The 14,470-nt window shown below is 49.2% G+C and overlaps 1 protein-coding gene across 1 annotated transcript; it reads right to left on the bottom strand.

Moving 5' to 3' along the window:
- Positions 1-4,670: 4,670 nt before the first annotated feature.
- Positions 4,671-7,065, bottom strand: LOC142577963 (uncharacterized). The gene has a single exon (XM_075687391.1). The coding sequence runs from the start codon at positions 6,758-6,760 to the stop codon at positions 5,228-5,230; it is 1,533 nt and encodes a 510-aa protein (XP_075543506.1). The 5' UTR covers positions 6,761-7,065; the 3' UTR covers positions 4,671-5,227.
- Between the last annotated feature and the right edge of the window lie 7,405 nt (positions 7,066-14,470).

Here is a 14,470-nt window from a genome sequence, read left to right as displayed (position 1 = left end):
TCTTTCCGGCCGGCGCCCTGAATTATTCGAAACTCGTTCTAGAGAAAGCTGCGAGCTTCGCCACTCCACGTGCGCATTGATAACTCCGCGCCTGTCAGACCTTCCGCATACAGGGAGGCAACATTCCTGAAAATTTTGAGTGGGAAGTAAAAAAAGGAAAGCCGCTTGTTTACCAGTTTTTTTTTTGGGGGGGGGGAAACTTCGGAAATCTTGAAAAAAGATGGAAACTCCATAGAAATAGCTTATGTTTAATATTCCAGCAATAAGATATAGTTATCCTTAAACACGTGCGATTCTAAGAAATATAGCTAATTTGATCACTGATATAAAAGCTCGCTCAGCGTCCGAGTCACTCTCGCTGGACACACCCGCTATAATATTGGTCGCGGCTACTCCCACGCAGTCAAATTTCATTGTACGCATAGACGAGCTTTAAGAACCTGTTTACTCTTGAGTCCGTTGCGAAGCTCGTTACGAACATCTGCAAACGAAGTCCACTTTCGCTCGCAACTGGCAGATGACGAAGGTATCTGCAGCAGCCTAGAAGCCAGCGGATGATTTAGTGCAAATGCCTTGCCACCAGGTTGATGGTTCCATGGGCGTCGCGGAGTTCCGGACGCCAGTCCTGAACTCGGAAGGCGTCTTGTATTCCGCTACGTTTGAAAGCTACGCGTTGTTGTTGTTGTTGTTGTTGTCGTCGTCGTCGTCGTCGTCGTAGTTGTTGTTGTTCCTTCAAAAATGGCACGCATCCACAATGGAGGATGGGCCTAAAAAACCGCTGTGTTTTAAGTTCAGTTAATAGCTAATAATGAAACAGTTACTGTGCTGCCGTATTTTTTTCTTTTTTTTTTTGTGGTCGTCGTCGTCGCTTCCATAGAATCGTATGCTGCGCAGTAGGAAATGACAAGTATTACGGTATGTGGAAATTTTAATGACTTTTTTCCACACTTTCTCTGTGCTGAAAGGGAAAAAAAGCTCTTTTCTCTTTCTCAATCTCCCCGACTTTCTCTTTTTTTTTTTCCGGCCCTTACATCTCTACTTCCGTCTAGTGCATGTCTCCCACCGCGAGGAGGCTGTGCTAAAGCGTCCGTCACCAGGTTTGACCATTTTACACAAAGAATCGCTGTGCACAGCCCGTTTACAGCGCGGGCCCTCCTTCTCGAGGAAGATGCGGACCCAGCTACAGAGTCAATGTCGCGCTCACACATTCCGCGACGTAAAATGCACTGCATGCTCGCTACGTCACTTACTACGACGCTTGACTTCGGTTGTGCATGCCCAGCACAACCGAAGTCAAGCGTCGTCGTAAGTGACGTAGCGAGCATGTAGAAATTGCCGAAGCCCAGCAGCGCACCCAGCTTGCTAGGCTTTCGACGACGCCTCCGGGGCGCACAATCCTAGAGAAGCTAGGCTTTGCTCAAGGAGACATAGAAAAAGACTTTGCGGACCTCCCACGGGACATCCGTGCCAAGAACACGGTCCGACCTATACCCAGAAACGTGCACCCCGAAAACAACAGGGGCACACGACAAGCGAGAGGACAATTCCTCCTTAACCAAGCCTTGGCGAACCGCGAACGCTCAGCTTTTGTGGACGCGGCGGCATACGCAGGAAACAAAGCTTTCGCAGTGGCGGTTGTGGACGACCGTGGATCCACAAGATATGCAGCCACGGTAATTTCAAGGAAGCCTGAACAGGCCGAACAGGTTGCGATCGCTGTTGCGCTCACCGACGACAATCTTTCCCATATCTACAGCGACTCCATAGCCGCTATCAGAGCTTTCCAAAAGGGCACGGTCTGCGCACAGGCTCTCAGAATTGTGACAAAGAAAGAGATTAAGAACCACGTCATATACAGTATCCGGCACACTTAGGACTAAAGATCGGCGACGTCCCCATCCTTAACGAGGAGGCACACGAGGTTGCGCGCGCGCTTACAGACCGCGCGTTTTCACCCGACCAATCGGAGAACAAGGACGCCCCCACTACATACAATTAAATCACTAAACACTACTACCTACAACGTAGAGAGTATAGCACGCCACACCGCATGCTCACTCGAGCTCAAGCGGTTACACTCAGAATGCTACAAACATACCCCAAGCAAAACAGACTACACCATAACATGTCTGGGCTCTACGACACGTCTTATTGCACCGATTGTAATACATCCCTTAACGTCTATCATTTACTCTGGCCGTGCTCACAAGCTCACATAAACTCCGAACCAGACAAGCGCAAGTTTGAAGAAGCAATCTATAGCAAAGAATTCGCTCCCAACTTGGGCCGTCCAGCAGGTCCACGACGCCGCCAGGAAACTCAACCTCCCGGTTTCGTCGTGGGAGACATCCACTCCATGAGAGCCCAAAGCTCTCGGGGCCTGCAGGACCTTGAATAACGTTGATTTCCTTCCTTCCTTGACTTCGGTTGATCATCCAATGCGGAAGCGCAACGTCCCTGCTAAAGATACGCCGCGCAGGAAGAAAAAGGAAAAAAAAAAAGAAAGGCGGCGATGCATGCTCGACGGCTGAACATGACATGGTCCCCCAGCTCCGGTATGCGAGAAGGCAGCGATAAAACTACGCCTGTAAGCGGCTAGTCGAGGTAAAGGGAGAGAGTCATTGGCAAAGGGAGACATTGACGCTGCTCTCCTGGTGGCATGGCAACAGCGCAGTTAATTTCTCCCATCTCCTCCTGTAACGACCCGATTTGAAAAGTTCATTGAGTAAAAGGCTCCTTAAACGGCGTTTTATAACTTCCAGTGCATAGAAACAAAATTTGCAGTGGAGCCTGGTAGAGGCCCCTTAAGAAAGATCCGTGAGGGTGCGCAGTGACGCCAGCTGCGACCTGTCTTTGGGCTCTGAACCATCGGCCAGCTAACCTTCGTCTCGACTTGTCCCTTCCGCGAACCTCTTGCGAAGTTGTCCCGGACTGCGCTCATCAAGGCGCCACTACAACTGCAAAAAGCGGGGCTACGGCCCAAGCCGACCACCCGACTACGATGTGTGGTTATGTTGTTCCCATTATAGATTCCCGTTTGACTTAATCGAACACGGCAAATCAGACATATAACATGCATGCTTCAGACACTTTAGGCTACAGGGCAAACTTTCGCATTAAAAAAAGGACAGCTTTGCCTTTTATTTCTTTTTCCTCACACGCTTACGCTATAAGCTCACACTGCGAATGCAAATTGAACTGTTCTGCTATTGCATTTGAAGCCGGCTCTTCGCCTTAATGATTGTTCCACAGATTATATAATCTCTTACATAATTTAGATAAGGATCACGGCGCGGCACAGCCTTCCCTACCGCCTATCGTCTCACATCGTGCGTTCCACGGACTAACTGTCGCGGCCGTCCAAGCAACGACTAAGTAAATCTGAAAAAGAATACAGTAGATAAAAAGGGCACCTTCTGAGGCAACACCTTCAAGCCAGAGGACGTTAGAAATTGTAACATAGACAATTTCTTTACTAAAATTCCCTCATTAGGAACATTACTGCGTACATTGCATGTAGCGGTGCTGAAACCAGCCAGCACCTAATTAACGCACGTCCGTTTAGCGAGTGTCATGGCATCAGTTTCGAAATATTTGTCCTCAATATCTGCGACAAAGTGCGTTGGTGTTTTGCATAGTATAATGTAGCTGTGCATGAGGAAGGCTATATGTAGCCTTCCCATAGAGAAAGAGATTGAATTTCTTTCTCCGGATGCTATACTAAGCGGGCATTAATGCATTCAGCACCGACCCGATTCAATTTCGCTGTCCTAACGCGTTCGCTAAAATTGTTAACAAAAAAGTTGACATATTTGTCAACAAAAGAGCCTATTATGCAATTCTTGCACCGCCGCAAATGTCCGCCACTGCTATGAATTTTCTCCGGCTTACACTTTGCTGAGCGAAAGCTTTGCTTTCTGCACCGCTGATTCCCGCCCCTGTGCCGAGACCGTCCAGCGTTATCAGGGCGGCCTATAAAGATGTGATTCGGCCGCCTCATGGCTGCCATAACGCTCTGATATAGATGCCGTCTGCATCCCGTCGTCGCCCAGCTCGCCTTCATTGGCGAACTGGGCGAGCTTCCCACCCTGGAACATGACGGCCACATTGTCGTTAGACGCATAGTCGGAGGACCCAGTCATTACAGACGGCCGGGTAGATGCCTTGTGTGTCATCGTTTCGCCGACGTGACTCGTCGTGACTTATCATTGCCACGCCAGTGTAAGCCTCAGCGTGCGAGTAGTTTTGCTCGCTGCACTCTTGCCCGCCATCGCTGAACTTAACCGTCGCGCATTATCCTTCGGGCTTCCTGGTTCTTCGTGGTTGATGCTTAAGACCCCTGGCTGCGCACGTTGACTGCTCCGTCATTGCACACAGCCATTTAGTGCAGCGATTATGCGACGCGTTTCCATGGGGGGAAGGGTTTCCCCTTACTATGGGGACGACATTAGCCTGCTCTTGTACTATGCTCACGTCACGTCACGTTTATTTTTTCGGGGGGCGGGGGGGGGGGGGGCTGCGTGACTTTTGGGGCCGTATTCGCAAAGATTTCCATTCGAAGGAATTTTCTACTGATGCTCCCTCAGAATGGAACATGTATGTCGGACGCGCAAAGAGACACCTCAAAAGAGACGGACAACAACGTCATTACGGTGACGTCCGTTCCGCGTGCGCAACGTTTATTAGTGATGCCTGGTCAGCGCCGTACATGTTCATTTCTGAATATCAACAAGTAGCCCAATGACACGTCCCTATCGTTGCTCCCTGTAAGGATTAACAAGGGTGTGCTCTCACTATCCGCCCTAACACCCAAACTGCTTTGTGAACACAGGTACCGATTACGGTGCGAAACAGGAAAATTTAATAAATGTGCTTTCCTCCCGTTCCTCCTCCTGCTTCAACATAACCTAGAGAACCTATTGACTTCTGTGCCAGCGTTATGCTCTCCACATATAAGATTCATTTCTTTTTTCTGTTTGCATTCACCATCGCCCCCTTCCGTGAGAAAGCGACGGCCCTGACCGCCCTTGTGGCGCCTCATTCAGCGGGTACTAAACCACCGTGGCAGGTGACGTTCCCCTTGATATGGATTTCAAGCAACATTTTTCCCTAACCCATACGAAACAAGAAACAGACACACGCACCATAAGGTACACTTCTCACGATATACCACCGCATTCATTACTGAACAAAGCTGGTGATCTCGTCGGCAGATGGTCTGTATGGTCTACTCGGGAGTGAGCAGCTTCAGGAGGAGACAGTGCGCTACGGTAGCCGCCACCGTCGAGGACAGCGCGAATGCCGCGGCGTACTGCGGCGACGCGACGTTCTGCGTGACCTTGGCCACGAGACTCCGTCTGAGGAGCTCGTCCGTCGGCTTGTTCCTGGCGACGCACTTGCCGCTGCGCTCTTCCAGGTCACCCAGGCAGGAGCAGTGGCTAAGCACGCAGTTGGCGCCGAGGTCGGCGCAGTCGCGGTCCGAGTTGCACCGGGTCCTCAGTCCCGTGCTCTTGGGCAGGCAGTTGCTCCAGGCGTCCCTGGCGTAGCCGTGGATGCAGGCGCACCAGTGGTGGACCGTGCACTCGCTCTTGGGCTCGACGTTCTCGCACTGCTCGTCGTAGAGGCACTCCGTCTCCAGGAAGGCCTCGACGCGGCACGTGGTGTGCACGGACTGCAGCTTCACCGGGTACTGGGTACTGGCGCACGTGCAGCGGCTGTTGACGCAGCGCGCGTTTCTGGGCGCGCACTCCTGGTCCGTCTGGCAGTCGTCGGTGACGCGGGCGTGCACGACGCTCTGCGCCGTCTGCATCTCGTCGTCGAACAGGTAGATGCACTTGAAGACGTAGATCTCCTTGAAGGTGGGCAGCTTGAGCACGTTGCGGATGAGGATGGAGGAGACCATGACCTTGACGCCCTTGTAGTCTATGGTCTGGATCTTGGACTCATCCACCTCGAGCAGGACGCGGTCGTTGAGCGTCCACGAGACCGACGCGTGCGTGTTGTAGCCGACGAAGCACTCGAGCTGCAGCGTGTCGTTGTTGGAGAGCACGACGTGCGCAGGCCGGATCTTGACCTTGCCCAACTCCATGGGGTGTTCGTCGCCGACCACCTTCTGCGCGTTGCTCACGTTGTACAGCTTCGTCCCGTTGGCGGAGACCCGCGCGGCGGCTGCGTTCAATACAGGGTCGCCGCGATCGGACAAGACGACGGGTCTTACAGCAACGTTTCCGCCGCCGGGTTTACCCGCCTTGGCGCTCTTGATGACCTCGTCCAGGAAGCTGTCGTCCGCTCGTTGTTGCTGCGGCTGCTGTTGCTGCAACTGTAAGCTGTGCCCGACGGCGACGCCATTGGTGTTGTCATCGCTCTCTTGGTCTGTTATGACGTACGCCCGACCTGGTCGCGGGCGCCTCTGTTCGCTGTTACTCACACGTACACTGTCCTGTTCAGCATGGAAGGAGTTCTGGGGCTCCACCCGCGGCACACCTTTCTCTACGCTTGCAGACGGTTGCTGGTGTGCTCGGGTGTCGCTGCTACCGCCCTCATTCGCTCGCTGGCGTGGCCTGGCTTCGTTACTGGCGCCGAACATCCACCGACTGGCGCTTCTGAAGAGCGGTTGTGCGGCGCCGACGTCGCTTCGGGCGCGGTACTCTCTAGGGTTGATGGGTTCGTCGATTCTCGCTGCTTCTGCTTTTTGCTGAGCGACGAAGGCTATCAGAAGCAGGCTGCCCTGGAGGAGCAGCCAGTGCGGTGTCGCGGCCATGGACAATTTTACCTTGTAGGTGCCTCTTTGAGCTTCTGCGATTCCCCCGCCCGCCGTGATTCACAACGAGGTCATCGGCCGGCCACAGCAACACAGCGGTGCAGAGGTCAGCTCGACGCGGCGCCCACTGGTGGTAGAGTCCAGGTTCTAAACCTGCGAGAATTGATCGCACGTGAACCTATGAATGTTGCGACATTTCAGCTTATCTAGATGTATAGCAAACATTTATGATCCGTTGTGTGCGGAGTTCTACCACTAATGCAATGGGAATAAGCGAGTGCCCGCTAGTCTAATAAAGGCAGACGAAGATGACGCCCCGGTGAGAACGCACAGTTGAGACCACAACAATAAGACTTCTTGGCCAATCGACCGTAGTGGGTGCGAACCATTGTTGAGAAACGAGAACGAGGACTACAACAAGAACGTGGTGCTTCCAATAAAGAAGACGAACACAGTTCTTAATCATATTTCTTTTAAAAATTTGGAAGACGCTTATGTTTCGCCTCTAAGAATGAAGCGCGACAGCGTTCGAAGACCCCTGACTGCTTTTCATGCTTCCCGTCAACTGCAACTTATGTAACCGTAACGTCTACCGGGAAACGCTGGCGGCGCACGCTGTGCACGAAGGCAAGCTTTCTGGTAGAAACGCGGCCTCTTGCGTGGGTCGATTTCCTATTATTGTTTCGCACCTATAATATTTCAGTCTGAGAAGAGATAACATAAAAAGTGTGCACTGTCGGCGTGTTTTTCCATTGCATTTGTTTGTGGTCTGCCGTTCTTAAAATACCGAGGAATAACTTTGTAAATAATGAAAGACAAGGTATGAACAACTTTGGTGGTAGAAGAGTGGTTGGGTATGCGTGGTTGGCAAAATTCTTCCATACGCGTGGCAAACTTCTTTTTGCCCGAGCGACGTCCAATGCCGGGCGCCGACGCCGTATTTTCTGCGACATGGGGCCCTTAACGCTGTCGCGCATATATACGTCGTATCGGCGCGGCCGCCATGGAGCCAGCGCCAGGCGCCCATTATGTCTGCATTTCTCTTCCCCTTTATTGTTATTGTTTTTTCCTGTGTTTCCATATATATCTTGCCTTCGTTTATCATATACCAAGGTATTTATATTCTCTTACCCGAAGTATTTCCTGGCCCTGTATTGCCACTGTCTGTCCACTGTTTTCATTGAATACCATAACACCTGATTTTCTAACACTAAATTTCAAACCTAAAGTCTTACCTTCCTGTCCACAGATATTAGTCAGACGTTGCAAATCACTTTGCTTGTTAGCTAGCAACACAATGTCGTCCGCATAAAATAAAACTGAAAGCTGCTGCTCTACTACTGTACCCGCCTGTCTGTATAAGAGATTAAACCCGATATTACTTCCTTCTAGCGCCCTCTCCATCCTCACCATGTACATCATAAACAGCAGTGAGGATAAAGGGCACCCCTGCCTCAGTCCCGGCCTTGTTGATATCAACTTTCTCCTCGCTCCTCATCCCTTCGCATTCAATGCAAACGGTATTTTCTAGGTAAATCTCTCTCAAAAGCTGTAGACAATCGTCACCTAAGCCTTCCCCTTTCTGAATATCCCACAAAATCTTGCGGTCTGCGTTGTCATACGCCCCTGCAATGTCTAAAAAGGCCACATATAAAGGTCTGCTTTCTACTCTAGGTATTTCAATACATTGAGTAAGAACAAAGAAGTTATCATCCAAACGCTTACCTATTCTCAAGCCATTCTGAAGTTCTCCCAAATTGCCATTATTCTCTGCCCATGCTTGCAGCTTTAATTTGATTGCCTGCATTGCTAGCCTGTTTATTACCGATGTTGTGGTCAACGGTCTATACGAGTGAATTCTATCTTCGTCTCCCTTACCTTTATAAATTAAATTCATTCTAATTTGTCGCCAACTGTCTGGTATTCGTCTATCTTTTAAAGTTTTTTCCCCTGCTTTCACCAGAGCCTCTTTACTTTTCGGTCCTAGTTCATTAATCAGCTTAACGGGAACCTCGTCTAGCCCTGTTGCTGTGCGCTTAGGAATTTTCTCTTCGGCTTTCTTCCAGTTGAAATTATTCAGCACCAGCTCCCTTTTCCATCTGGTTATCTTTCATGCTCTTTTTTTTCTTCAAGTACAACCTCGTCATTGCCTTGGAAAGATTCGGCTGTTATTTTTCGCATGTAATTTAATGCCGCTTTCCTTTCCAATTTGTTTCCATCTTCGTCTAGGATATGTTGTTGTATTGTTGTTAACTTCCTGCCTAATAATTTTATGTGGTTCCAAAATACCCTAGGTGCAGCTTTCTTTTTCTAATGCCTTTCTGACAACCAACGTTCACTTTCACCTTTTATCTTTTCTTGCACCAGTATTTGAACCATATACTTTTTCTCCCGGTATATTTTCTATTTACTGGCTACTTCATCTTGCGGCAACTGCGCCTGCTTTGCCTGCCTGTGCTCTCGGGATGTTTTCTGTCGTTCGGCGATCTCTTCTCGTATCTCCCTGTTCCACCAGCATTTCTTTTTTCCTTTCCAACGAACATGTTGTTTCTCTTTCCGTATATCTGTCGTTATTACACTTAGAAGCTCACTATATTCCCACTCTTTACTTGGCCATTTGCCGAGGAATTTCTTCCTCGACTCTAGTGAATATATTTGCTATTTATTCAGCCTTCAAATTTGGACTGGCCATTTTGCGCTCCTTGCTCTCTTTCCCAACTACATATCCCATTTTCAAAATGATGCGTTTATGGTCACTCCCTGTGCTGCTATACCCTTCCTCATCAATGACCATTTCTCTCAACTTATCATGAATTCCTTCTGTCATCAGACAGTAATCAATGGTTGATTACCAGTTTCCCACTTCCCACGTGATCTGCCATTCACACATTGACCCAAATATTCACGATAACGAGGTTATGTTGCTCACACAGTTATAGCATTGACTTCTAGTTGTTTCGGTATAGCCATCTAAATCATGTATGTGGGCATTAATGTCACCTAATAGGATGATTTCGGCATCATTCCCGGAACCTCTAATATCAGCATTTATGCATTCCACTTACGGTGTACTAGAATAACTCTTCTAGTACACTGTAATTCCACTCGCTCTTTATTCTCTGCGCAGTTATTTCCAGTCCACAAATACGTAACGCCCAGGCAATTTTTTTTCTCTCCCTCATTGTACCTGATAAACAAAGATGCTCTTTCGCATTAGGCACCCTGGTGGATGAGCTGTTTTATCCCTCAGCTTACAGCGCCATCTATCGGGCCGCGCTGTAACCATATAAGACAACTCGATAATTATTCAAGGCAACATCTGTTATTTGTGTAATCTGTCGCTTCAATAGAAGAATTCAAGTTTAGAGAAATAATAAAAAACACAAACCGAATGTCTGCGTGTTTTTATTTTACTTCGCACGGGAGCAAGAGATACGTACTTCCGTTTCATCTGCTTGTTCCCACGTTGTACAGTCGCGCCCGCTGAGAGCGAAACTATGTCATTTTCTGCCGTGTTCCAGCGCGCGATCATGCTCTGTGATCCGCTTGCGTCTGGCTCAGTGTTCGTGTAGCACTGACTTATACCGCTAGTCAGCTCTTTTCGCGCACGGCGCGCAAAATCGTGCGCTCCGCGAAACAAGGCAAACGCAACAGCTCGCGCTTGCGACCGTCAGCAAAAATGCGCCGCGCAGCAAAAAAAAAAAAGAAAAAAGAAAGAAAAGCGAGGGAGAGAGAAAGGGAGAGAAGGCGGGGCCCGTGACGTATGCGTCACGTGATCCTCCAGCTCCGGTATGGGAGAACGCAGGGAAGGAATTTCTGTTGCGGAGGCTTGACGGAGCAAGTGGAAAGACTGTCCTTGTTGGCGGTGATGCTCGCCTCCTGAAATCATGGGTTCGCGGCACTGAAATATCTATATTTCGGTTATTAATAAACCACTTTGAAAAATTATTGCGCTAGAACGCTCCCAAGAGGGCACGTAACAACTTACAGCGTATATCCAAAATTTGCTATGTGACCTGGTGACGGGCCCTTTAAAGAAAGTTGTCTGAGTGAAAAAAAAAAAAGCCATACACTATAAAAAATCGGGAAACTGATGCTACGCTAACGTAATAGCGACACGGAAAGTGAGCCGCATAAATAGTAAACGGGTTGGCGCCACGGGGAGGAAGGTATACAGCTATTGAACGGAGCCGAACAGCAAATAATGAAATCAAAAGTGAAAGAACATCGAAGATGATTGTCAGTGTAAGCGAATAGCGGGTCGAAATGCGAAACGTGGCCTCGAATGCGAACGTCTGCATTCGAGACCGCGTTTCGCAGTAAGTCAAGCCTCGTTATAATGAAACGGGATATAACGAAATAATGGATATAAGGAACTAAGTGAAATTCCCCTTGAAATTCCCATACGGATTCGTAGCGCAGTACATACAGCAATGGATAAAACGAAGCAATGCTCGCTCCCCCTTTAGCTTCGCTGTAACGCGGTTTGACTTATACCGGAGACATTCTTGCTCGACGCGGCGTATTCGTCGCTTCTCCAACTATATACCACATTTATCCGCTTGAGATGCTCTAACAGATGCAATTTACAAAACTGCGATGTCTGTTTTAGGTGCAGACTTACGGATTTGCAAGCTTCGTGCTACAGTTTTTTTTGCAGCCTTTGCTTGTTAACGTTACTAGAATGTAACCTTTTTCCCTCAAATGGAAGCAATTTCATGGAAGTCGGTCCAGCGGTTGTCTCATACAAGCAGTTCTGCGCTTTACGTGTATTTCAAAAGGGAAATGGAAGTTGGCCTTGAGTTAAAACTTCCTCTAAAAACGCGAAAACCTGGGTACAGGGCCAGAGAAGGTATGCAAGGGTTACGGCAGTAATCAGCGACCGATACTGAGGACATCTTGCATGGCTCCTCTAAAGAAAGTGGACAACGCCCGATTCGAGGACGAAAGCGTATAGCTTTGATGGTGTCCCGCACTCCCTCACTTGAAGCCGGAGTCGGCCCACCAAATCCCTGCGCTTCCACAGGCGGCGTTAATCCACGTCCCGCATTCGGCGTGGGTTCGAATCCCACCGCTACCACCACTGTTGTGACTTCGGGGTGGAGGGCGAAAGACGGACTCTTTCCGCAGACGCAGAAGAAAGGAAAACTTCATACAATATTTACAGATAGTGGATGATAGCGTACAGGTAGCAGTAAGAGCGCATCAGGGCGGCTGGAAGCGACTCTCTCCTCTCACAATGGACCAGTTCTCCCTCAAATGCCTTCGGCGACCCCTCGTCGGCAGGAACCGGTTTGGGCGAGTTCTCGTTGGCAGGAACCAGGCGGGGCAGGGTGATGACCTCGCCCGCGTCGAATCCTTGATTCGTCGCGGAGATGGCTGGGCGCCGCGGAAATGGCTGGACGCTTCTTGAAGTCGCCTCCGGTGTCGAATTCTTGATTCGTCGCGGAGAAGTGGGAGCTCCCGCCGCCCCGTGGTCGCCTCGCGGTCTCCACGTGGCGTTCGTAGTATGGCACAACAACGGGTATGACCAATCGTAAATGGAGGCGAATCCGCGTTTGACGCAGTACACCGGCCAGCGTGACACGACGTCTGCAGCTTGTGATGCGGTGGTTTGGCCATGCATTCTGCACAGAAAGTTGGTATACGTTTTCGATAAATCCTGTTGGCAGCGGAACCGGTTTGATAGCTGTCTGTTGCTGCATACTATCAGAGAACCAAGTTAAGCAAATGAGGGCCTGGATGCGGACTTTATCAGCCATTACCGTGCCTTATTTACAAGATGTTTACTAGCTTTCAAAATTTTAGACGCACGAGTTGGCAAAGCGCATGCCAAACACTTTTCCTGACGCTCTCTGTCACTTCATCAGTGTTAAGAGAAGCACACTTGATATGCCGAAACAGTTAGAGTTGAACACGGCCTCTGTGCAATAAAAACTTCTTACGATTCACCTGCTGCTAATTGTGAAGGCCTCCCGTTACAGTACTCATGCTGTAAAACAAGCTAGAAAAAAGGGGACAAAATGAGGTGCCCCACAAGCAAGATTAGGCGAAAGCAGGAATCGGTAGCGGACGATGTACGAATTCGGGAAAATTTTAGCTCTCCTGAATGTTCCGTGTGAGCGCTGCAGGGGTTGTTTCAAATCTTCTTTGTCGATTTTTTTCAAAACCCTTTTTTTCGCACTTCTTACACGCCAACAAGCGTAACTGTTTGTCTAATGAAGAATTTTCAGTTGTACTTTCCACACTTATTCTTTACATAGTTGCCTGTGAAGTGAACCTCCAAAAATAAATATTGGCAGCGGCTTAGCTCGGCTACGCCAGGATATACGTAGCGAAAGCTAAGGCATAGCACGGTTAGCCTAGGTTAATCTTGATTGCAAGTCCAGGTTAGTCTGGTTGTCTAGCTATGTTGCGGCGTTTAGCCTGTCGTTCGGCGCGCTGTTCGTCTCTTTCCTGGGCGATTCGTTTCCTCTTCATCTTGTTCCGATGTCGATTCCAGGCCTCCTCCTGCTTATCAGAATTGTCGCCGTCCATACTGCCGCCTCAACTGTGGTTGCGGCGCACGCGCGCTCTCCTTTTCAATTCTCCGACATGTTATCAGGCATGCGACGCAGCTGGCGAAGCGAGCGGAGGCGAGCGCAACGACGAGGAACGCGGTGTGACGTCATACCAAACGGCCAAATTTAAAAGCTTTCGCTTTAAAATTTGGCAGTCCCTTTAACATATCTACGCTAAAGAGGATAAATGCGAAAGCCTGCGCGCTCACGAGACATTCATTACATCACTTTAAATTTTCATTCGAATGCGTTGTGGTGGCGGTGGTGAAAAACGTTTATTTGCTCTATTTTACAGTGGTTTTTGCGGCTTCAGATGGAGTTTTCCATCTTCTTTTTCTTCAGGGTTGGTTCCCCTAGTCCAGGGCTCCGCTGAGCGTAGCTGCCCTGCGTGCACGCCTTACTAGTTCTTGTTGGACTTTCAGGATGTCGCTGGATAGCATCCTCTCCCACTGTTCTGTTACTTCCTATTACTTGTTTTCTCTCACCAGAGGTCGTGGGTTCTACTGCCATGCTTAACTCCACCTTTATTAACGGTACATTAATTAACTTTGCCCTAATTAACACCAAAAGTCGCAGGTTCGGCTCCCACCGAAGGCCGCGGGTTCGAGTACCTTAATTAATTCTAATTAAGTGTGACTTACTTAACTTCCCATTAATTAACACCACAGGTCGTGGGTTTGATTCTCGACCTTCATGATGTCAGTTGGAATCTAACTTGGAGAGGCAGTTTCGTCCGTATCTCCATGTGGGATTGCGGGTTCAATTGCCTAAATTGACACCAAAGGTAGCGGGTTCGAGTGCTTTACTTAACTGTACCTTAATTAACCGTGCCTTAATTCACTTCGCCTTAAAGGGACACGAAAGGTTACAATTAAGTGAACGTGGACTGTTGAAACACCATCCCAGAAACCTCGAAACGGTTGTTTCGTGCCAAGGAGAGACTTATTTTAAATGAAAATGCGTTCTGAAGCGTCCGCGTACCTCTAGCGCAGTTCAAATCGCCCGCCCTCCGATCGAGGAGTACTGACATCATGGTCTCGTATTGACGTTGCGCCATCGGTGAGTAGAAAGTAGAACGGCGTCCGCAGACGGCGCTACCGCTTGTCTGCGCAAAACGCAAACGCGCGGCCAGAAACAGAGCCAAGACAGA

The sequence above is a fragment of the Dermacentor variabilis genome, chromosome 4, assembly GCF_050947875.1.
Source record: "Dermacentor variabilis isolate Ectoservices chromosome 4, ASM5094787v1, whole genome shotgun sequence".
Taxonomy (NCBI): Eukaryota; Metazoa; Arthropoda; class Arachnida; order Ixodida; family Ixodidae; genus Dermacentor; species Dermacentor variabilis.
This window is presented reverse-complemented; position numbering and strand designations above follow the sequence as displayed.